Below are 22252 nucleotides of genomic sequence, written 5' to 3'. Positions count from 1 at the left end.
CTTCAGGCACTGAGCCTGCCTTGGGCCCTCATCCTACAGAACACACATAGTCCTGCTTGCTCTCCAGGAACCGTGTTCCCATGCCATCTTTGGACACAGAGTCAACAAGTCCACAACTTTAGCCCTGCTCACTTGTTCACAGTTCTGGTCAACTTTTCTATCTAGAAATTTATCAACCATGCATCTGACCTTTTTTTTCTTTCCTTCTGTTGTATGCATTTTTTCTTAATAACAACAATACTATTTTTGTGTGATTTTGGATGCAAGAGGGAACATAAAAGCATGAACTATACCATCTTGATTGAAAGTAAAGATTTACTTTTCAAAAGCAATTCCCCACATTTTCAAAATGCCTACATGCTGCATATGGTTGGAATAATATATAATTCTGAAATAATATTATAGCTTGGTATTCTGTTATTTAGACTTTTATTTTTGTTTAAATATTAAGATATGAAATATACCTTTTTATGAACGTATATTTATTCATTTATCAACAAATATTTGTTGAAGGCACACTATGTGCCAGGCAATGTTCTAGGGCAATAGGAATGCAGTAGTGAATAAAACAAAATTTCTGCTCTGATGGAGTTTACATTCTACTAAGGAGATATAAGTAATATGCAAACAGGTAAATAGATAAATATATACCATTATAGGTACTATTAAGATGGCATTGAATCATAGGCATCCGCAAACTCAGAAGCAAGCACCAAGTGCAGACAGAAAGACTAGAAAGGAGACTTCTCTTTTTGGTATTCCGCTGTTCTTCTAGAATATGATCACTAAGGCTTCTCTATTTGACATTTATAAGAATATCTTATAAATTGACAAGGAATATGGTCAACAGATGCTAACTATAATCATATGTTTTCAAGAGAAAATCAAATGTAAAATAAATATATGAAAAAGATGTTTAGCCCAAGTAGTAATTTACAAAGTAGCAACAAGGGGAACCTTTTTCTTAAAAATTGCTCACTCTCATCAATTTGACAGGGGCTTATGAAGATAATGCTTGATTCTGGCTAGAGTTTCATGAAACATTTGTTTTGTGTGTGTGGTGGTGATTTTAAAAATACATGGTTTGGGGTGCCTGGGTGTCTCAGTTGGTTGGGCATCCGACTTCAGCTCAGGTCATGAGCTCACGGTTCGTGAGTTCGAACCCCGCTTTAGGCTCTGTGCTGACAGCTCAGAGCCTGGAGCCTGCTTCGGATTCTGTGTCTCCCTCTCTCTGTGCCCCTCCCTGACTCACATTCTGTCTCTCTTTCTCTCAAAAATACAGATTAAAGAAAAAAATTTTTTTAATAAATAAATAATAAAAATATATAGTTTGGGGGCACCTAGTGGCTCAGCCAGTTAAATATCTGACTTTTGATTTCAGCTCAGATCATGATCTCATGGTTTCTGAGTTACAGCCCTGTGTCACACTCTGCACTGTGACAGTGTAGAGCCTGCTTGGGATTCTCTTTCTCCCTTCTCCCACTCTCACGCTGTCTCTCAAAAACAAACTTTAGGGACGCCTGGGTGGCGCAGTCGGTTAAGCGTCCGACTTCAGCCAGGTCACGATCTCGCGGTCTGTGAGTTCGAGCCCCGCATCGGGCTCTGGGCTGATGGCTCAGAGCCTGGAGCCTGTTTCCGATTCTGTGTCTCCCTCTCTGTCTGCCCCTCCCCCGTTCATGCTCTGTCTCTCTCTGTCCCAAAAATAAATAAACGTTGAAAAAAAAAATTAAAAAAAAAACTTAAAAAAAATCCGTATCTGTATATCTATAGTTTTAAAATTATAAAAATGTTAGCAATGATATCTCTGATTCTTTTCTTTATGATTTTCTGTATTCTCTAATTTTTCTATAATTATATTGATTTTATAGTCAGAAAAACATACTTTATGGCTGTGTAGATCATTTTTGAAGGTGTTAACCTATCAAATGACACTTTCCTTTGGTATTTGGTGTGTAGGTGTTCCCTCTGGCACATGTGTGCAATGACACAAATAAGATGATGTTAATTAACCCCCAAGGAGTCAAGCTCAATATCTACAAGCAAAAAGTGGAACAGGCAATTAAGAGCTATGAAAAGTGAGTATCATTCCTGGCTGCTCTTTAATGACTGTGGGATTTGTTTGTTTTGGCTTGTTTTCTCTTGTTTTAGCTTAGATTTTTAATTTTTAATTTTTTATTTATTTATTTTTTTAATGTTTGTTTATTTTTGAGAGAGAGACAGAGCACAAGAGGGGGAGGGGCAGAGAGAAAAGGTGACATGGAATCCGAAGCAGGCTCCAGGCTCCAAGCTGTCAGCATAGAGCCTGATGCGAGGCTTGAACTCAGGAAAACACGAGATCATGACCTGAGCCTAAGTCGGATGCTTAACCGACTGAGCCACCCAGGTGCTCCTAGCTTAGATTTTTAAAAATCTGGAGCAGCTATTTAATAATTGCCCATAAGGAAGATGAATAGTAGCATCCACAAACATAGGTGCTTCCTATTTGCCAAGCACTGCATTAAGTACATTACCTGAATAAATCCAACAGAGTTTTAAAGAAACCATCCTCTCTCTCCAAAAGCTATAGAAATCTCATGTTTCCATGAGATCTTTAAAGCTTTCCTGTTAGCAAAGTGCATTTGATCATTTTCTGCACCTAATGTTTTGTAAAGTGAATAATAAAACTTCACAATAATGAGATAATGGAGATAATGTGTGTCTCCTACTATATAAACCATTTCTTACCAAGCTCAGGAAGATGATCAAGTTGGCTCGAGTGAAAGTTATACTCTTAAATAGTCCCTGTGTTAGTGCTGACATGGGGCCTTATTTCACAAGGGCCGAAGCCTGGTCTCACCCCTTACCTAACTCCATGGTCACCTTCCATCCCACTCCCAGCACTTTATTGATCCTTTGTGCATAGCACATAAACTTTGAGCATGCCCAGCTTCTCTAGGCAGGCCTTTTCATGGTTCTAGAAGCTGTGCAGCTGGGTTTTCACTTACTGCCATGTGAGTGGGAGAAATGAAATAAAGTACATGAAAGTTAATGACATGTCCTAGCCAGCATATGCTGGTCTGTTATCATTTTGCACTGTGCTAAGTGTGTGTTCAAAAGAAGCATAAAGTCTAACTCCTGCCATGTGGGGTACACAATCCAGTCCAGAAGCTGGCCTTTCCCTACTGTGCCCATCACAGGCCTCTGCGAATCTCCTTTCACTGGAGACTTCTTCTGCCCTCACCTAAGAATGGAGGATGGCTTACATGAGTTCTTCAGTTGCCTTCAGCCTCCTCAGGACTTCTCTTTTCCACCCTTCGTGTCTCTTGCAGACAGCATGGACTATGCCAAGGCTCATTCTTCTCCATGGGCCTGAGGCTCTGCTCTGTAGATCCCCCCCACCTCTGTTGTACATGGGGGGCTGCCCTTCTTCTCCTCCTCTCCCCCTGTGCCAGGCAGTCCTTCCCTTGCCTCCCAGCAATGCTGCCCCTCTTCTCATCCCCCGGCTGGTCTCTTTCCTTCCTGTCTTGCCTAAGCTCTAGTGGCCCTCCTCTGAGAGCCCTTTCCAAGATGACTCCACCACCCACCCTGCATGTGGCCCTCAGAGGGCTCACAGCTTCTCCACAGGCCTGTGTCCCCGCTGCAAGGACATCAGCTTCCAAGGGCAAGGGCTTAGCAGCCTTACTCTCCCCCCTTGTCCCATCTCCCTAGCAGGTGTTGCTATGTATTGTATTTGGTAATGTATTTGGCTGCTGGAATTTAATTTGAATTTTATCTAATTCACATTTAGTTATTAAAATTCATCAAATTCAGTTATTAAAAATATAATACAATAATGTCATTCATATTATAATTGAATTTGCTTGACTCAGTCAAATATTTGAGTTCTAGAATCCCCTGGTCTGTGAAAGCCTGGTGCAGGGCCATAAGCTAGGGCTTTGACGTCCCAATTCTGGGTTTCATTCTTGGTTCAGACATCTACTTGGCAGGTCAAGTAACAGTTGCTGGCTTTAGGTTCCTTCTTTATAAAATCTACCTCACAGGGTGGCTGTGAGGGTTATGTAAATTATATATAAAGAACAATTGATGTTAATACTTCCTCCTTTAATTCCCTGAATCTGTTAATCCTTTTATATACTGAGTGTAATAGTCACATAGCTCCTCCCTGTGCACTGACATTTTCCCTTTCTGGGAGACAAGGATCCCTCCTTCCCTAATAGCAAAACCAAAATGCAGACATAGTGATTTGTCCCACTCTTACTTCCAATGAGTGAATCTGGAAAAGCCTTTTAGTAACCCGCAGAGAAATGTTACACTATATTGTTATTATTAATAATAACATTAATTTTAATATGGTTAATTTTATTTAAAATTCAATATCATTGAATTAACGTGACATTAATGTAATATTTACATTAAATGAATTTTTTATTATTATTTAATAATCAATTAATACTAACATTAATATTACACAGATACAGAACAAAACTTCCTGATCTTTCACATTCAATAGTATTTAAGGATTTTACTGGCATAAGTGTCAATTCCCTTTTCCATCTTGTGTGACCTTTCTAAAGAGACACATAATTAAGGAAACTTGGTTTACTCCCACCCCATCCCAATATAACATTTCTAAGGAATTTCCCTTCACAAGTAAGCCAAATATAACCCTAAATTTGTTTGATTAGCGATGACCAATTGAGAAGCTCACAGCCCTTTGGCCAAAATAGGGACATAAACTAGCTATTTTGGTCACACTTAGTGGCTATGTGTGGGAGTCCTTCTGTTTCAATATTTTAAAAATTGAGGGGCACCTGGGTGGCTCAATTGGTTAAGCATCCAACTTCAGCTAAGGTCATGATCTCACGGTTTGTGAGTTCAAGCTCGGCATCAGGCTCTGTGCTGACAGCTCAGAGCCTGGAGCCTGCTTCAGATTCTGTGTCTCCCTTTCTCTCTGCCTCTCCTCCACTCATACTCTGTGTCTCTCTCAAAAATAAATAAACATTAAAAAAAATTTTTTTTAAAGAATTGAGATAGCAATTTTTGTGTGTCTGAATATAAACTTGGAATGAAGATTGCCAGAATTGGCTGGCTTCTGGGGTGATTTTTCTGCAGCTTTTCAATTTTGAGTATAAGGTCAAGGTTGTGGCCCTCAGACCCACAGAAGAAGCATCAGTTCTAACCTGGCTGTGGGAACATGCTTAGTAACCTCTTTCTAAGACCTCCAAGATGCTCGGCCTGCTGGTTAGACTGCTGAAGTGTCGTTAGTTACAAGTTGCTTTGCAAATGAGTCAATTCTTGGCACAAGGTGATTTGTCAACTAGAGATATAGAGAGCTAGTGAATGCAAGCCGTCGACCAAGTTTCACCCTCCTAAAACAAGAGGAAAACTGTGGTTAGTAAAATCCCTGAATGAAGGGGCTGGGCCAGCATCAGAGAGGTCCTCATGTCCGTGCCCTCTCAGCATCTTGCAGGGACAGCCCTCATCCCACACCCTCAGTGGCTTTTCCACTGTCACCTGGCCAGTCAGTGGAGCCTCGATTGACACACTCTCAGTTGCACTCAGTTCATGCCCACACACTTTTTCTGCCCTGTGTGCTTTGAAGTATTTCAGTATAGATGGAAAATAGGGAAATAATAGAAGTTATGTAAGTGTGCTCTTAGAAAAGTATTTTCTAAAGGATTGATTTAAAATTAGCGGGATGTGCTAGCTAATTGGGCCCCATTCACTAAGGGTTTCTCAGTTTCCAAGCCTTGCCCATCTTCAGAACCTGGAGGGAATAATCACAGAGTTATTCCTGGTCACTTTATATGTACATCTCAATCCTCCCAGCACCAAAGTAGGTGGTGTTATCCTTGTTTCAGCAATAAGAAAACAGAATTTCAAAAAGTTATGTAACACAGGATCACACAGCAGCAAAGTAGAGGCACCGAGATTTGAACCTAGACCCATGTAGCTACAAAGCCCTTGTCTTCACTCCCAGCCTCCTTAATACACCGCCTCTACTTTCAAGGTCTAGATTTAAGGAGATTTTTAAATGAAGTTGTGTTTTTGTTTTTGTTTTCAGAGAAGCATACACACAGAAACCAAAAAGGCATCCTATGAGTCCTTTGAACAAATCTTAGAAGCCCCGCTTACCAATATACGGACCATGTAATTAAAGAAACCTAATTTCCAAATAGGCCCCAAAGAACCAACAACATCCAAGCGAGACAGAAGCACTGAGCTGGCTTATTTCCCGTTTCCTGACTGTTTGTATCACTTAACAGAGCATTTAGCCGCATCAGACAGGTTCTATGTGCTGTGCACATGCTGGCTCATTGAGCCCTCACAGCAACTCTAGGAACAAGGTACTATTATTATCCACATTCTACAGAGAAGTTGGCTGCTGGCCCAAGGTCTCACAGCCAATAAGAGGAGAAAGCTAACTGAGCTTTGGGACCAGGCAGTCTGGCTCCAGAGCCTGTGCTATTCACCACACGCCAGACCCGCTTTCCCATGGTCTCACCAGGCTCATGGAGGGAAATCAGGCAGGGTAACACCACCCAGAGTGGTCTCAGAGTCCTGTGTCTCTGACACTGGGTCCATTGGTTGGAGAATGCCTCCCAGAGAGGAGCAGGATTTTCCCACCTCATTTTATTGAAGCTTTGTTTTTCATGGAACCCTAGCTCACTGCCCGTGGAGCCAGTGTTTTTTGCCCTGCACTTCAGGAGGCTTACCTTGAGTGATGATGTAGTGGTACAGAATTAGGTGTACAGGATGGGGCTAGAACCTCTGAAAGAAGCAGCCCTGATTCATAACAAGAACAGAAGCTGTGACAACCCCATAGAAACCACTGGTGTCAGCCTCCTCCTTTCCTGTTGGGTTGACATTGCCTCTCCACAAACATATTCAGGGATGAGCTTCAGAAAGTTTCAGCACTGCCACTGCCCACCAGCCATGATGAATGAGCAGGATACCTCATCTGCTTGCCCCTCCCAGTGGCCTCGTTTGGAAAACAAGTTGGTCAGGCTGGTTGATCTCTAAAATGTGTCCTGATCCTATTATTTCTGACCCCTTTAGCCCCCTTTGCTCTGAAAATCCAGGTAGAAGAATATCTATAGAAGGTAAACTAAGGGCACAGTTATACTCTTCCATAGGAAGAAAAACAAGTGTTTAGAGACCCCTTCATGCCAAGAAAATCACAGCTCTTTTGTTTACCGCCGTTTCTTAGCCTGGGTTTCACCTGATTCAGTGGAGACCTATGCCCTCCTTTAGTATTTAACACAACTGCTACAAAGCCGTGAGGCTTCTGCAGTGATGCCAAGGAAGGGAGATACTCCCATCCAATATCTTTAAGCAAATGGCAGTGGCATGGTCCAATGGGTGCGTCACTTGGCTTGGGAGCTTCCTGCTGTGCCCTTCAGAGCCTGGGGTCAACCTTGTGCCATGAAATGAAAGTACTGCTACTAACTAATCATTGATTTTTTTAAACAGGCGCTTGAATAAAATTGTTTGGCAAGCATTATCTCAAGAGGAAAAAGAAAAGTAAGCCAGTTCCTCTTTACTTTCTTTTTTTATTTTGGTGAAAGTCATATAACCTACAATTAACTGTTTTAAAGTGTACAGTCAGTGGTATTTATTCAAAATGTACAACCACCCCCCTCCCTTATCACCTCAGAAGAAACACCTTCTACCTATTATGTAATCCTTCCCCAAACCTCTCTCCCCCTCTGGTAACCACTAGTCTGCTTTCTGTCTCTGTGCATTTGCCTGTTCTGGGTAGTTCATAAGAAAGGGATCATACAACATGTGACATTTCATGTCTGGCTTCTTTCACTTAGTTTTGCAAAAACGATGTTTCCCAGTTGCATCATGCATAGTATTTCATTTCTTTTTATGCTTCTGCATTGATCCATTATGTATATATCAGCTATTTATCCATTGGTGGCTATTCGGGTTGTTTCCACTTTGGGGCTACTAAGGACAAGGCTACCATATACATTCATGTAGAAGTTGCTTTGTGGACATATGCTTGCATTTCTCTTGGGAACATATCTAGGGGTGGATTTTCTGGGTCACAGGGTAATCTATGTTTAACTTTTTGAGGAGCCACCAAACTTCTTCAGGGCAACTGCACTATTTTACATTCTTACCAGCAATGTATGAGGGTTCCTGTTTCTCCACATCCTTGCCAACATTTGTTATTTTACCTTTATATATTTACTTTTATATTTTACATACATGTGTATGTGTGTGTGTGTGTGTAACTAAAGCCATCCCGGTGGCCTCGTGGGTGTAAAGCGATAACTCATTGTGGTTTTTATTTGCATTTTCTTAACGCTCAGTAATTAAAAAAATTTTTTTTAATATTTATTTTTGAGAGACAGAGCATGAATGGGGGAGGGGGAGAGAGAGAGAGGGAGACACAGAATTCGAAGCAGGCTCCAGGCTCTGAACTGTCAGCACAGATCCCAATGCAGGGCTCAAACCCACAAGCCGTGAGATCATGACCCGAGCCGAGGTCAGACGCTCAACTGACTAAGCCACCCAGACACCCCTAATGATCAGTAATGTTAACTATTCTTTCACATGCTTGTTGGCCATGAATATATCTTCTTTGGAGAAATGTTATTCAAGGTCTTTGCTCATTTTTAATTGGATTATCTTGTCATTGTTGTTGAGGTGTAGGAGTTCTTTATATATTCTGGATTTTAACCACTTATCAGATAGATGATTTTCCTTTTTCTTTTTTTTTTAAGTTTATTTATTTTGAAAGAGAGAGAGAGAGAAGAGAAGGGGCAGAGAGAGAGGAAGAGAGGGGATTCCCAAGCAGGCTGTGCACTGCCAGCCCAGGGCCCGACACGGGATTTATCTCACCATCGTGAGAACATGACCTGAGCTGAAACCAAGAGTTGGATGCCCAACTGACTGAGCCATCCAGGCGCCCCTCCAGTAGATGATTTTCAGATACTTTCTTTCATTCCAAAGGTTGTCTTTATACTCTCTTGATATTTTCCTCTGATGCGTAGTTTTTATGTTTGATGTAGTCCCATTTGTCTATGTTTGCATTTGTGTCTGGGCTTCGGGTGTTCTATCCAAGAAATCATTGCCAAATCCAATATCATGAAGCTTTCCCCCTATATATTTTTTCTAGGAGTTTTATAGTTTTTGGCCTTCTGTTCAGGTCTTTAATCCATTTTGTTTTGAGTTAATTTTTATATATGGTATATATTAAGGGTTCCAGCTTCATTCTTTTGCATGTGGATATCCAGTTTTACCAGAACCATTTGTCAGAGATGGTCCTTTCCTCCATGGTGAGGTCTTGGCACCTTTGATGATCATTTGACCATCTATATATGCATACACATAGGAGTTTATTTCTAGACTCTTTATTCTGTTCCACTGATCATGTTTGTCTTTATGTCAGTACCACAGCATTTTGATTATGGTAGCTTTGTATAATATGTCCTGAAATCAGGAAATGTGACGCCTTCAACTTTGTTCTTTCTCGAGATTGTTTGGCTATTTGGAGCCCCTTGAGGTTTCATGAATTAGGATGATTTTTTCTACTTCTGCAAAACATGCCATTGAGATTTTGATAGGGACTGCATTGAATCTGTAGATTAATTTGGGTAGTATGGATATTTTAACAATATTAAATCTTCTAATTCATGAATACAGCATGTCTTTCCCGTTTATTTGCATCTTTTTAATGTTTTTTCCCATGATGTTTTATAGTTTACAGTGTGCAAATCTTTTACATCCTTGGTTAATTTTATTCCTAAGTATCTTACTCTTTTTGGTGCTATTTTAAGTGGGATTATTGTCTTAATTACCTTTTTGGATTGTGCATTCGTAGGGTATAGAAACAAAACTGATTTTTCTGTGTTGATATTTTATCCTGCTACTTTGTTGAATTTATTTATTAGTTCTAATAATATTTTTATGGGATCTTTAGGGGTTTCTACATATAAAATCGTGTCATCTGTGAACAGATATGATTTTATTTCTTTCCAGTTTGGATGTTTTTTTAGTTTCTTTTTCTTATCCAATTTCTCTGGATAGGACTTTCAGTACTTTGCTTAATAAAAATAGTAAGAGTGGACATTCTTGCTTTGTTCTGTTCTGAGAGGAAAAGTTTCCAGTTATTGACTGTTGAGGATGATGTTAATTGTGGGCTTTTCATATGAGGCCTTTACTATGTTGAGGTAGCTTCCTTCTATTCTGGCTTATTGGGTATCTTTTCTTTTTTTTCCATGAAAGGGTGTGAATTTTGTCAAATGATTCTTCTGCATCACTTGAGATGATCAAGTGGTTTTTTTCCTTCATTGTTAATATGATGTGTCACATCAATTTTTATATGGAATCATCCTTGCATTACAGGAACAAATCTCACATTTAATGGTATATAATCCTTTTAATAGGCTGTTACATTTGTTTGCTGATGTTTTGTTGAAGATTTTTGCATCAGTGTTCATAAGGGTTATTGGCCTGTAGCTTCCTTGTAGTATTTTTGTCTGGCTTTGGTGTGGGGAAATGCTGGCTTCATAGAATGAGTCTGGAAATACTCCTTCCTCTGCAGTTTTGGAAGTATTTAAAGAAGATTGGTGTTAATTCTTTAAATGTTTGGTAGAATTCTCCACTAAAGCTATTTGGTACTGAGCTTATATTTGTTGGAAGGTATATGTTTACTGAATCAATCTCCTTTCTAGTTATAGGTCTCCTCAGATTTTTTTATTTCTTCATGATTCAGTCTAGCTGATAGTGTGTTTCTAGGATTCTATCCTTTTCTTCTAGGTTATCCAGTTTGTGTGTATAAATGATTATAGCAGTTTCTCATAACCCCTTTTATTTCTGTAGCTTTACTTGTAATGTCTCCTTTCTCCTTTCTGATTATGGTTATTTGAGTCTTCCATCTTTTTTTTCTTAGTTAATCTAGCTGAACATTTTTCAGTTATGTTATTCTTTCTAAAAATCAACACTTTCATTGTTTTTTTCTATTTTTTTTGTAATCTATTTTACCTATTTCTGCTCTAATCTATATTTTTTCCTTCCTTCTACTAACTTTGGATTTAGTTTGTTCTTTTTCTAGGCTATTGGTTTGAGATCTTTCTTCTTTTTTAATGTAAGTATTTAGCACAATAAATTTTTTCTCCCGGTACTGGTTTTATGGTATTTCGTATATTTTGTTATTTTGTGTTTTCATTTTCATGTATCTCAAGATATTTTCTAATCTCCCTTGTGATTTCTTCTTTGACCCACTGGCTGTTTAAGAGTGTGGTGTTTAATTTGCATCTGCTTTTAATTTTCTAATTTTGTGCCATTGTGATTAGAGAAGATAGTCTTTTATGATTTCCATTTGAAAACTTTTTTTTCTGTTTATCTATTTTTGAGAGAGAGAGACAGGGTGCAAGTGGGGGAGGGGCACAGAGAGGGGGATACACAGACTCTGAAGCAGGCTCCAGGCTCTGAGCCTGATGCAGGGCTCAAAGTCGTGAACCACGAGATCATGACCTGATCTGAAGTCAGACACTTAACTGACTGAGCCACCCAGGTGCCCCATCGATTTTGAAAACTTGTAACACTTGTTTCATGGCCTAACCTGTAGTCTGTCCCAGAGAATGTTTCATGAGCACATATGAAGAATATGTATCCTACTGTTGGCTAGTGGTATATTCTGTACACACCTATTAGATTCAGTCAGTATATGGTATTGTTCAAGTACTCTGTTTCCTTATTGACCATCTGTCTGGTTGTTCTATCAATAGTGGAAAATGGGGATTGAAATCTCTTACTTTTATTATGTTGCTATCTATTTCTCTCTTCAATTCTGTCAATATTTGCTTCATGTATTTGAGAGCTCCGACACTGGTGCATATATATCTATAATTGTCATATCTTCCTGGTGGATTGACCCTTGTATCATTATATAATATCCTTCTTTGTCTCTTGTAACAATTTATGGCTTAAAGTAGTAATACTTTGCTGATTTTTTTTCTGCTTGATCAAGTCTGCTTTTAAACTTCTCTAGAGATTTTTTCATTTCAGTTATTATATTCTTCAGATCCAGAATTTCTCTTTTTTATAGTTCTCTTTTTTATAGTTTCTATATTTTTGTTGATATTCTTACTTTGTTCATGCATCATTTTCCTGATCCTATGTAGTTGTCTGTGTTCTCTTCGAGCTCATTGAAATCTTTAGGACAGTTATTTTGAATTTTTTTGTCACATTGTTCATAGATCTCCATTTCTTTTTTTTTTATTTAATTTTTTTAAATTTACATCCAAATTAGTCAGCATATAGTGCAACAATAATTTCAGGAGTAGATTCCTTAATGCCCCTTACCCATTTAGCCCATTCACCCTCCCACAACCCCTCCAGTAACCTTCTGTTTGTTCTCCATATTTAAGAGTCTCTTATGTTTTGTCCCCTCCCTGTTTTTATATTATTGTTGTTTCCCTTCCCTTATGTTCCACAGGTCTCCATTTCTTTAGGGAAGATTTCTGAAGACGTACTTTATTCCTTTGATTGGGCCACCTTTCCCTGTTTCTTTGTATGCCTTAGAATCTTTAGTGGAGATTTGAATATTTGAAAAAGGACACTTCTCCTGGTCTTTATAGACTAGCTTCTTCTTCTTCTTCTTTTTTTTTTTAGACTAGCTTCTTATAGGAAATGACCATCACCAGTCATCTGGGTTAGAGATTCTGGGGATCTTTCAAACCTTTTCTGGGATATGTCTTCTCCAGCCTTGTATATGAAATTTCTGTCAAATAGGTTTGCCCCTGCCTTCTCAGAAGCCCATAATCTCTTTCTCCCCCTGGTGTCTGTTTTTGGTATTGCAGTGTCTCTGGTGCAATAAGCCATGGATAGTCCTCTTTTTTCTCAAGCTACCCCTAACATGTATCCAGAATATATCACCATTCCCATCAGTGTTCTGAGTCAGATAAGATGGAAACCAGTCCCTTGGGAAGCCTCCCAAAACTCCAGAGTATTGGATGCACGTTCCAATCCTCCTTCCCTCCCAAGAGGGAAGCCACAATTTACGAGTTGTCTCCCACTTGTGCTGCCCTATATCAGGGAAGCAGGGGGACTAGGAAGGCAAAATGCAACAACCTTTTTTATCCACTTAAATCCACTATTCTTTTTTAGCTTCGAGTTCATCTTGAGTGCTGTAAGTTCTTAACTGGTTTCTGGAATCCTTACAAAGGGAATTTGGTCCATATATTGATTAGTCAGTATTTCCTGGTTGGGGGCTGGGGGTATGAATGGGAGCCTGGGGGTTCTTATTCCACCATCTTAATGACATCACTCCATTCAGATTTTTTAATAAGAATTTTTTCTGTTATCTGGAGATAGGTTTGTTTGTGGATTGAGTCCTGTGGCTGTGCTGGGTTTAAACTGTACTCTTTCAATACCCTAAATCTAAAGGAAGTGATGCTTTCAGCAGTAAGAAAATGATAATTATGAAATGCCTTCCACTCTCTCTGTTGCTCCCTCTCTTTCTTCCTCATGCTCCCCTGCCTCTCTCCCCCTCCTCCTCTTTCTTTCTCTCCCCCTCCAGGCGTGTCTGATGCAGCAGAAGCTGGACTGGAAGTAGACTCCATCACACCACACTGGCTTCCCCTGGAGTCCCACAGCCTGTATTCATCAGCTCATAGAATGTTTGCCTTCTGTTCTTTGTGTCCCAAAACAATGAAGCCAGAAAGTTTAGGCCTGTTTAGGCTTATAAAAGGAGAGGAGATCAAAATAGCTAGAGTGAGCTGGTACAAGAATTACTGCACTGAGGCAAATATTTGGCTTATGTTTTGCTTCCCTTCCCTTTGCTTTGCTGTGTTCCCAGGGTTACTGCTGGGCATAGCATGTGAAATCTCTTTGAAGCTCATTTTTGGTCCTGCCAAATGTTGGGCCTAGGGAGAAAGGAATGAGTTCCAAATATGCCGAAAAAATTGAAAATAAAGCTATGTGTGTAAAACTTCTTTAAAGTCAGATAATCAAATTAGGTAGTAGGGAAGAGTGCCTATTGTAATTCACAGAGATGGTCATTTTTAACTCATACAAGCCACCACAGTGGTCCTCTGATGGACCAGAGGGTGTGCCCATCATTGTGTCAACTGATAGCTAACATCTGTCTGAGAGATGGTTCTCAGGAGAGGTTTTACTGAAAAGTATCTTTCCATGTTGTTTCCATTATGATCACTTTCTTTTTTTTTTTTTTTCTTTTTAGGTTAGATGCATACAAGCCAATGCGGTACTTGGAAAACAAGGCAGCTTTAAATGGGGCATTAGAACGGTTGAATTGGCCCATTTCACTGAAGGAGCTGTCAATGCTGGAAAATGAAATCCTAGCTGGGAAAATGTATATCCAACAGGCCATGGAACTCCAGGAGGCTGCCAAGAAGGAGAATTATGTGAACAAGAGAGGAGAGGTAGGTGCCATGGAGGTGTTGATATGTCCTTCCTCCCTCCTGTCCCAAGTCATTGCCATCCCTGCATTGGCCTTCCTACCCCCTCCCGCACCCCCCTCCACACTGATTTCTAAACGAGTTAGAGCCAACCCATTAAAGTGACAGGATTTCCTTTCAACAGAAAGGAAATGCCATTCGATTTTACTGTGGCCCTTTTTTTTTTTAAACGAAACTAAACAGAAGTATAATGTAGTGATCAAAGGCCTGAACTTTGATTTGAGCCACAGCAGGGTCCAGCCTCAGATATGCTACCTAATCCCTATGTTATCTTGGCCAGGTACTCCATCTGAATCTTAGGTCTTTTAATCTGTAAAATAGGAATATTACTAGTATTTGTCTCACAGGGTTATTATGGGAGTAAAATGACTTCTTAAAGTACTTCATGTTGAAAGCCCCCCCCAAGTGTTAGTAATTATTACTAATAAAACAAACTTTTCAAAAAGAAAAAAATGATTTCTAATCCAACTACCTTATTATTACCACTTTGGATCACTTACTTTTAACTTTCTTTTCCTCCTTGAATACATTTTTTATATAGAAGCAGTCATAATCTCCATAATTATTTCGTATTCTCCTCTTTAATTATAGGTGACACACAGCGTTATATTAGTTTCAAGTGTACAATATAGTGCTTTGACAATTTAGTATGTTATGCTATGCTCATCACAGCGTAGATACCCTCTGTCACCATACAACACTAGTACGGTACCATTGACTATATTCCCTATGCTGTACATTTCATCCCCAGGACTTATTCATTCAGGCCTGTACCACTTCCTCCCCTTTACCCCTTTTGCCCATCCCCAACCCCTTTCTCTCTGGCAACCATCAGTTTGTTCTCTGTATTTATGGCTCTGTTTCTTCTTCTTTTTGTTTGTTCATTTGTTTTGTTTTTTAGATTCCGCATATAAATGAAATCATATGGTATTTGCCTTTCTCTGTCTGACTTATTTCACTTAGCATGATACCCTCTAGGTCCGTCCATGTTGTCACAGATGGCAAGATTTCATCCTTTTTATGGCTGAGTAATATTCCATTGTGTATGTGTGTGTATGCCACATCTTCTTTATCCATTCATCTATCAATGGACCCTTGGGTTGCTTCCACATCTCTGCTACTGTAAATAATGTTGCAATAAACATAGGGGTAAGGTATCTTTTTGAATGAGGATTTTCATTTTCTTTGGGTAAACACCCAGTGATGGAATTACTGGATCATATGGCAATTCTATTTTTTAATTTTTGAGGAGCCTCCAAACTATTTTCCACAGTAGCTGCATCAATTTACATTCCCACCAACAGTGCACAAGAGTTCCTTTCTCTCCACCTCCTCACCAACACTTGTTATTTCTTGTCTTTTTGATACTAGCAATTCTCACTGGTGTGAGATGATATCTCCTTGTGGTTTTGGTTTACATTTCCCTGATGATGAGTGATATTGAGAATCTTTTTATGTGTCTGTTGGCCATCTGTGTGTCTTCTTTGAAAAAATGTCATTTTCTGCTTTTTAAGTTAGCATTTTCTCATATACTTTCTCTGTGTTTTGTGAATCTCAGATTGATTTTTTGTGATTACATAATATTTCATGGTGTGTATTATACCATGATTTATTTAATTCTTCACTGAATGTCAGACATTTGGGATATTTTTCAGTTTTCTCTTTCACACATCTTAATGGCTTCCATGGTGTATTTTTTTGTTAGGACAGATTCTTAGGAGTGGAATCTTTTGTTCAAAGGACATGAATATTTTGGGGCTCTAAATACTTGTTACCAATATAACACCCCCTTTCTGACTGTGCATGGGTGTGTGTGGACCTGGAATAGATCATCTTAAATCTTACTGAATTCTATATACTTTTTTTATATTCACTATATATTCACTAATAGATATACCCTCAAAGAACTAACCCTTGAGATTCATCTTTTTTGGATTTAGTCTTTGCTAAGTGATATTGGCTTTGCTTGATTTAAAATTTAAAAAAAAAATTTTTTTTAATTAGAGAGAGACCATGAGTGTGGGAGAGGGGCAGAAGGAGAGAGAGAGAGAATCTTAAGCAGGGGCAGAAGGAGAGAGATAATCAATGCAGGACTTGATCCCGTGACCCTGGGATCATGACCTGAGCCAAATTCAGAAGTTAGATGCTCAACCGACTGAGCCACACAGGCTCCCCTGGCTTTCCTTGATTTTAAATTCTGCATTTGCTGCTCTGGATTCTTGGATTCTCTTTTGGTTTTGTTTGTTTTTCTTTAACTTTATTTTTCCCCTACAAATCACACTTTCCCCCTCCATTGTAGAAAAGTGTCTTTGTGCAAAAGCAAAAATTTTATCACAAAACATCTTATGCCTATTAATGTTATTCAAACAAAGTGACTTCCCCAAAGAATTATTTAGTATTCCCTTGGGAGGCACCATATGAGGCCTTCAAACATGTGGCTGTCTGTTGGCCCTCCTCACTGGATGCCCTGTGGGTACCCAAGGGTCAAGAAGACAAAGTAAATAATTAACTGTCCCTGAAAACCTGCTCTTGCTACATCCATTGTTAAAGTTCCTACTGAGAAGTTTTGAAAAGTCATACAGAATGATGTCTCCAAGCCATTTGATTATTAGTGATCTTAGAATAATTTCAGTGGAATTGTGGGAACAGAAACCAGTTTGCAGTGTGTGTAGTGGGTCGAAGTGAAGAAAAGTAAGTACAGGAAGTAAAGATTTTGTTTCAAGATCTTCATAAAGAAGGAAAGGAAGAAGAGATGGTAGGAACTTGAGGCATGAGCTAGAGTGAGAGAAGACAGTGCATGTAATGGTATCAGTGGGTCCACTGCTGCCCCCTTCTTGGTCAGGGGCTAAGGCTCTCCCTTCACCACCCTGCCCCCACATAGGGTGTGTAAAGTCCCCACTGTCTGTTCCAATGAGGTCCATGTGCTCAGGACAGTTTTCCACTGGTAATGAATGGGAGGAAGGGGTATCATACTTGGCATCTTCTCTTCAGAGTTCTTTGCACTCTTAGCATGGCCCTCGGCAATGGGATAGTTTGTGTAGTGTTTTCTTATAATGATATTTCTCCTCACGATGTGTGATGTATTATGAGATGTTTTTATTCCATGTCTGCCATGCTCCACTGGTTTGACTTCATAATCCACTAACAGGTCTCAATCTCCTCTTGTGACAAACATTGGTTGGGACCAAAGCTCAAGATGGCAAGGGCTTGTGAGACCCCTAGGGGGAAAATTCACCACAGATGAAAGTCATTTTCACTGACTCATATATAAATATAGTCTGATCATAAATTCCTTCAGCAAAGGCCAAAGATTTTGATGAATGATTGTAAATTGGGGAGCAAGAAAGCATCTATTTTTTTATTAAGGTCCCCTAGAGTTTATTGATAACATGTAGCAAAAGGTGACTAAAGTTTGTTAGGAATGGGCATCTAATCGGAAAGCCCACACACAGTCAGAACGGGGTGGCCAGTGGATTTGGTCCATGCCACAGCATGCTATGGAGTCTGGATGTCTGTGACTCTCTGATCTGTAGTCACCCCACTGGTTCCTGAGTTTGGGGCAGCTTCGTGACTTTTCTTGTTGATCAAGATCAAATGTGGGAAGAAGTGGCTGTACATGTTAGTGTTAGGCTAGCCTATACCTTGCTTTTTCTACTCAAGCTTTACCTGGTAGTCTTTTGCTGGCCTCAGGATCAGACCTGAGGGGAGAACCATCATCCCACCTGCTCTGCCCACCATGGTCACATTCTGCACATAACTAAAGAATTGCTTCCCCTATTTCCATAATCTGCTAGTTCTGTGGTGTCCCTAGAGACAGGTGCTTGGCTCACTGACTACATAATGAAAAGAAATCTGAAGGCTGAAAATTTAAATTCCCCTTGAAAACTACCTCTGCTCACTCTTCTTTTATTGCCATGATTGCAGATTTCACCATCATTGGCTAATCAGAGCTATGCTATGGTAGAAATCACCACTGGGCATCTGAATTATAATTAACCTTCCATAGTTCTCCCTGGGAGCCTGGTCTAGGCAGCCCAGCCATGGTATCCTACATTTCCTTACTACCTAAGGGTTGTTCTCCAGAGCAAATCCTGCAGAACCCAGGTCCAGAAAGACCCAACAGGCTCTCCATACTCATAACATTGACCCAAGCCTTGGAAAATCTGGAGGCAGAAAATCTTGTGAAGCTGTAAGCACCTGTAAGCAACCCTAAAAGAGGTCATGGAAACATAGCTACACAGCCAGCTACCCATGTTTATTTCTCCAAGTTGTGACTAGAAAGGAATCTGGAGTCTGTGGCCTTTAGGAATGTTGCAATGAGTGCTCCACTCCATGAGAAATCATCCAAGAGAAAGAGTGTAGGGAGGATACAGGTGAGACTGGGTGAGGTGGAACTTGGAAAGTGAGAGGAGAGAGACCATTTGGATTGGAAAACACTGTCAGGAAAACAGTGAGTTTGGCACTGTATAGGAGAAAGTTGGTTGGAAAGACTTAGACATTTCTTTGAGTTGTATAAAATGGAGTCAGAATAGGGGCACCTGGATGCCTCAGTCAGGTGCATCTGACTCTGATTTTGGCTCAGATCATGATCTCAAGGATGGTGAGATCTAGCCCTGAATCGGGCTATGAGCTGTCAGAGCGCTCTCTCTCTCTCTCTCGCTCTCGCTCTCTCTCTCTCTGCCCCTCTTCTACTCGTGCTCTGTCTCTCAAAATAAATAAATAAGCATTTTTAAAAAATAAAATAAAGGGTCCCTGGGTGGCTCAGTCAGTTAAGCATCTGACTCTTGGTTTCCACTCAGGTCATTATCTCACATTTTGTGAGTTCTTGCCCATATCGGGCTCTGTGCTGACAGCGTGGAGCCTACTTCAGATTTTCTCTCTCTCTCCTCTCTCTGCCCCTCCCATGCTCTCTCTCTCTCTTTCTCAAAATAAATAAATTTTAAAAGAAATAAAATAAAAAATAAAGGGAGGAAGGAGACCTCCCACCAGAACCCTTTACAACTAGTCAACCTTCCTCATTCCACTAGAAAAACTTGAGTCTGTTCTGCTGATACTCGAGTATGGTAGGAAGACTTTCTAGCGATTGTTAATTGCTTTTCAGCAGCACATAAGATTCCCTGGTGTCTGGGCGGAGTATTAACAAATCTGGGCTGTGCATCAGTGATGTTGTCATCACAGGAAAAATGACCCCTGCACATTCAAGCCAGCACCTTGGAGATAGTTAACTTCTGGGAAAGGGACCCCATATGGGCCCTTGAGGGATGATGGTAGATGTGGCCAGGTGGGGCTGAAGTCTCAGAGAGAGAGGCACTCCAATGGGACAGGTGGGGGTGCCGAAGGGAGAGTGCTGCCAGCCTCGTGATCGTCCCACAGTCAGCTGAGGTCTTAAGGAGAGAATCCTGATCGGGAATACCAGTCACTGGAAGGAATTGAAAGAAGGGAAGAAAAACTCCCACCAACTCTAAATATTATCTAAAAAGTTTCCTGTCTAGTATCCTGATGTTTTGGAGTGGGAAGGGATCTGGGGATCCCTGAGGTGACAAAAATCATAGCCAGAATGTCTCTTCATCCTAAAGCTGAATAAAACCCTCTTTGCTGGAGCTTTTAGCTGGGCAGACCTCAGCATTGTCCTGTACTAGGTTTTTTTCATAAGCACAAATCCTACCCTCAGGAGGTTTAAGTATGGTCATTGACCTCCCTGTCTGGAGTAGAACTGAGTGTGGAGGGCTTATCAATAGGGGCCAAGCAGGAAACAGAATCCCATTCAGTCAGTTCAAGTGAAGAAATGGAGGGACCGTTTGTAGAGGTGGACGTAGGTCTAGGGTGGCCAAAGGGATTCAGGGCCCCCAACAACCAGCAATAGCAGGAAGTTGTCGTTACCCCTAGACCTGAAGGGGTGGAAGGAAATGGTACTCCTGGAGCCCTGTAAGAGCTAAATCCACTAGCAGGAGTGGGAGATAGTTCTAGAGAGACAGGGCAGGGAAGGAGTATGGAACCAACACCCCAGTCTTTTCTCCTCCTGCTGCCCTCTGACCTCTGGCCTGCCATTGGCTCCCCCTGTCCAGAAGCTGGCCAGCAAGGTAAATACATAAGGTGGTGTCATCCATGGGGTCACCCTCTTGAGGTATGGAGCAGGGCAGGGCAGAATGGATTTGGGGGCAGGTAGGTGGAGTAACCACAACAGAGGTCTTGAAAAGTTTTCTTAAAGACCCAGCATTTATTTTTATACTGTAGCCATGTGTGAGATATATATTTGTATACAGCAGATAGCTGGTTGTGGTCCACACTCCAGGCAGTGACACAAAAGTAGCTCCAGTGTGTGGCATTTGTTCATGGGGTAGCAACATATGGATAACTGAATCAGTAACATCTGAGTTACAGATTAGAAGGCTGTGGTGATTTTCAGATTTAACTATATAAAACACTTCAAATTTTTCTCTTTGATTTTTTCCTAAAGGCGTAGTGAAGAAATATTCCCTGAGAAGATGTTACAAGTTTGGTCTTCAAGCTAGGAAAATAATTTTATGCAGCATCTAATGCATATATATCAGTTCCTTTGCCACTACCAAAAAAAGAAGGGGGAGGGGGAAGAGGAGGAGGAGAAAGAGAAGAAAAAAAGAAAATTGTTTTTTTTTCCCCACAAAAGCCCTTTGAGTTGCTATTGATTAACGTTAATTGGAGATTTTACTTTCAGAGTGGTTGACTCCATGGCCCAGCGTTGCACACACGGTATTGGGGAGCAGAGGACTGTTTTGTGGTTCAGGGCTTCATCCTGTGGTTGGTTTCCTGTGTTTCCTAAGGAGCCACTCACATTGCACCAGAACCACAAACTGGGAGGAGAGTAAGGCCAGACAGCTCAGCCACTCAGCAGCCATCTGCTCAGGAAGCAGCCCCCAGGAGGGGGAAGTGAAAACTGCAGGGAAGTTCTGGGGATGTGTGTTTCACATGCTGTGTTTTCTAAAGTTACACCATTCCCTGAGGAAGAATGGAATACCACCTCCAGAAAAGCACTCTCCGCCCCCTCCTTTGGATTTTAAAGCAAGGCTAGGTGTCCAAGACTCCTCACAGGAGATAATGATTCTCTCTTCATGTCCACCTGGCCACAGCATTCCCCTTAAGCCTTGAATTCAGGTGTGATATCCTTAGTGTCCCTGTGGGCCCCAGTGCTGACCTGTTGTGCTCCTGAGAGGTCTTGCAAGAGGACTTTGCCCAGGGCTGAGGCAAGACTTTCCCCTTAGAGCTTTACTCTTTGGCAAGATAAGTTTGCCTCCTGTTAAAATGCAAATGCCATGGGGTGCCTGGGTGGCTCAGTCGGTTAAGCATCCGACTTCAGCTCAGGTCGTGATCTCGTGGTCCATGAGTTCGAGCCCCAAGTCCATGAGTTCGAGCCCCAAGTCGGGCTCTGTGCTGACAGCTCAGAGCCTAGAGCCTGTTTCAGATTCTGTGTCTCCCTGTCTCTGACCCTCCCCCATTCATGCTCTGTCTCTCTCTGTCTCAAAAATAAATAAAGGTTAAAAAAAATTTTAATAAAAAAATGCAAATGCCTTGGGAAGGGAAGCATACAAAGACTTCTGACTCATTTACTTGGGTGGTCACTTGGTGACGGAGAGGGGCTGGGCAGGAGTGGGCCCACTCCTGATTTACATTTTCCTATAAGGTCTTTTCGTTCTTTTTGCATAACCCATTTTTAAAAGAGAGGCAGACCCTAGATATTCTCAGGGTGGAGGAAACCCCTCTAAATCTAAATGAGGAGAGAGATAGTGAAGGTCAGCAGATGCTCCAGGCTGGCCCCATCCTTCTCACCAAGGTTTTAAAGAGAGTTGAATGATTTA

At 40.8% G+C, this 22252-nt stretch overlaps 1 protein-coding gene across 7 annotated transcripts in view; it reads left to right on the top strand.

Annotated features, from left to right (window-relative positions):
* VWA3B (von Willebrand factor A domain containing 3B) overlaps positions 1–22252 on the top strand; it is a 202340-nt gene that overhangs the window by 150886 nt on the left and 29202 nt on the right. For all 7 annotated transcript variants that reach the window (XM_043603224.1, XM_043603225.1, XM_043603222.1 and 4 more), the window contains exons 20-22: positions 1957–2075; positions 7453–7503; positions 14183–14384. In XM_043603224.1, coding sequence (XP_043459159.1) covers positions 1957–2075; positions 7453–7503; positions 14183–14384 — 372 coding nt within the window. The remainder of the gene's footprint in view (positions 1–1956; positions 2076–7452; positions 7504–14182; positions 14385–22252) is intronic.

This window comes from Prionailurus bengalensis, chromosome A3, assembly GCF_016509475.1.
Source record: "Prionailurus bengalensis isolate Pbe53 chromosome A3, Fcat_Pben_1.1_paternal_pri, whole genome shotgun sequence".
Classification (NCBI taxonomy): Eukaryota; Metazoa; Chordata; class Mammalia; order Carnivora; family Felidae; genus Prionailurus; species Prionailurus bengalensis.
The sequence above is the reverse complement of the archived record's forward strand: the minus strand, read 5'-3'. Positions and strand labels throughout refer to the sequence as shown.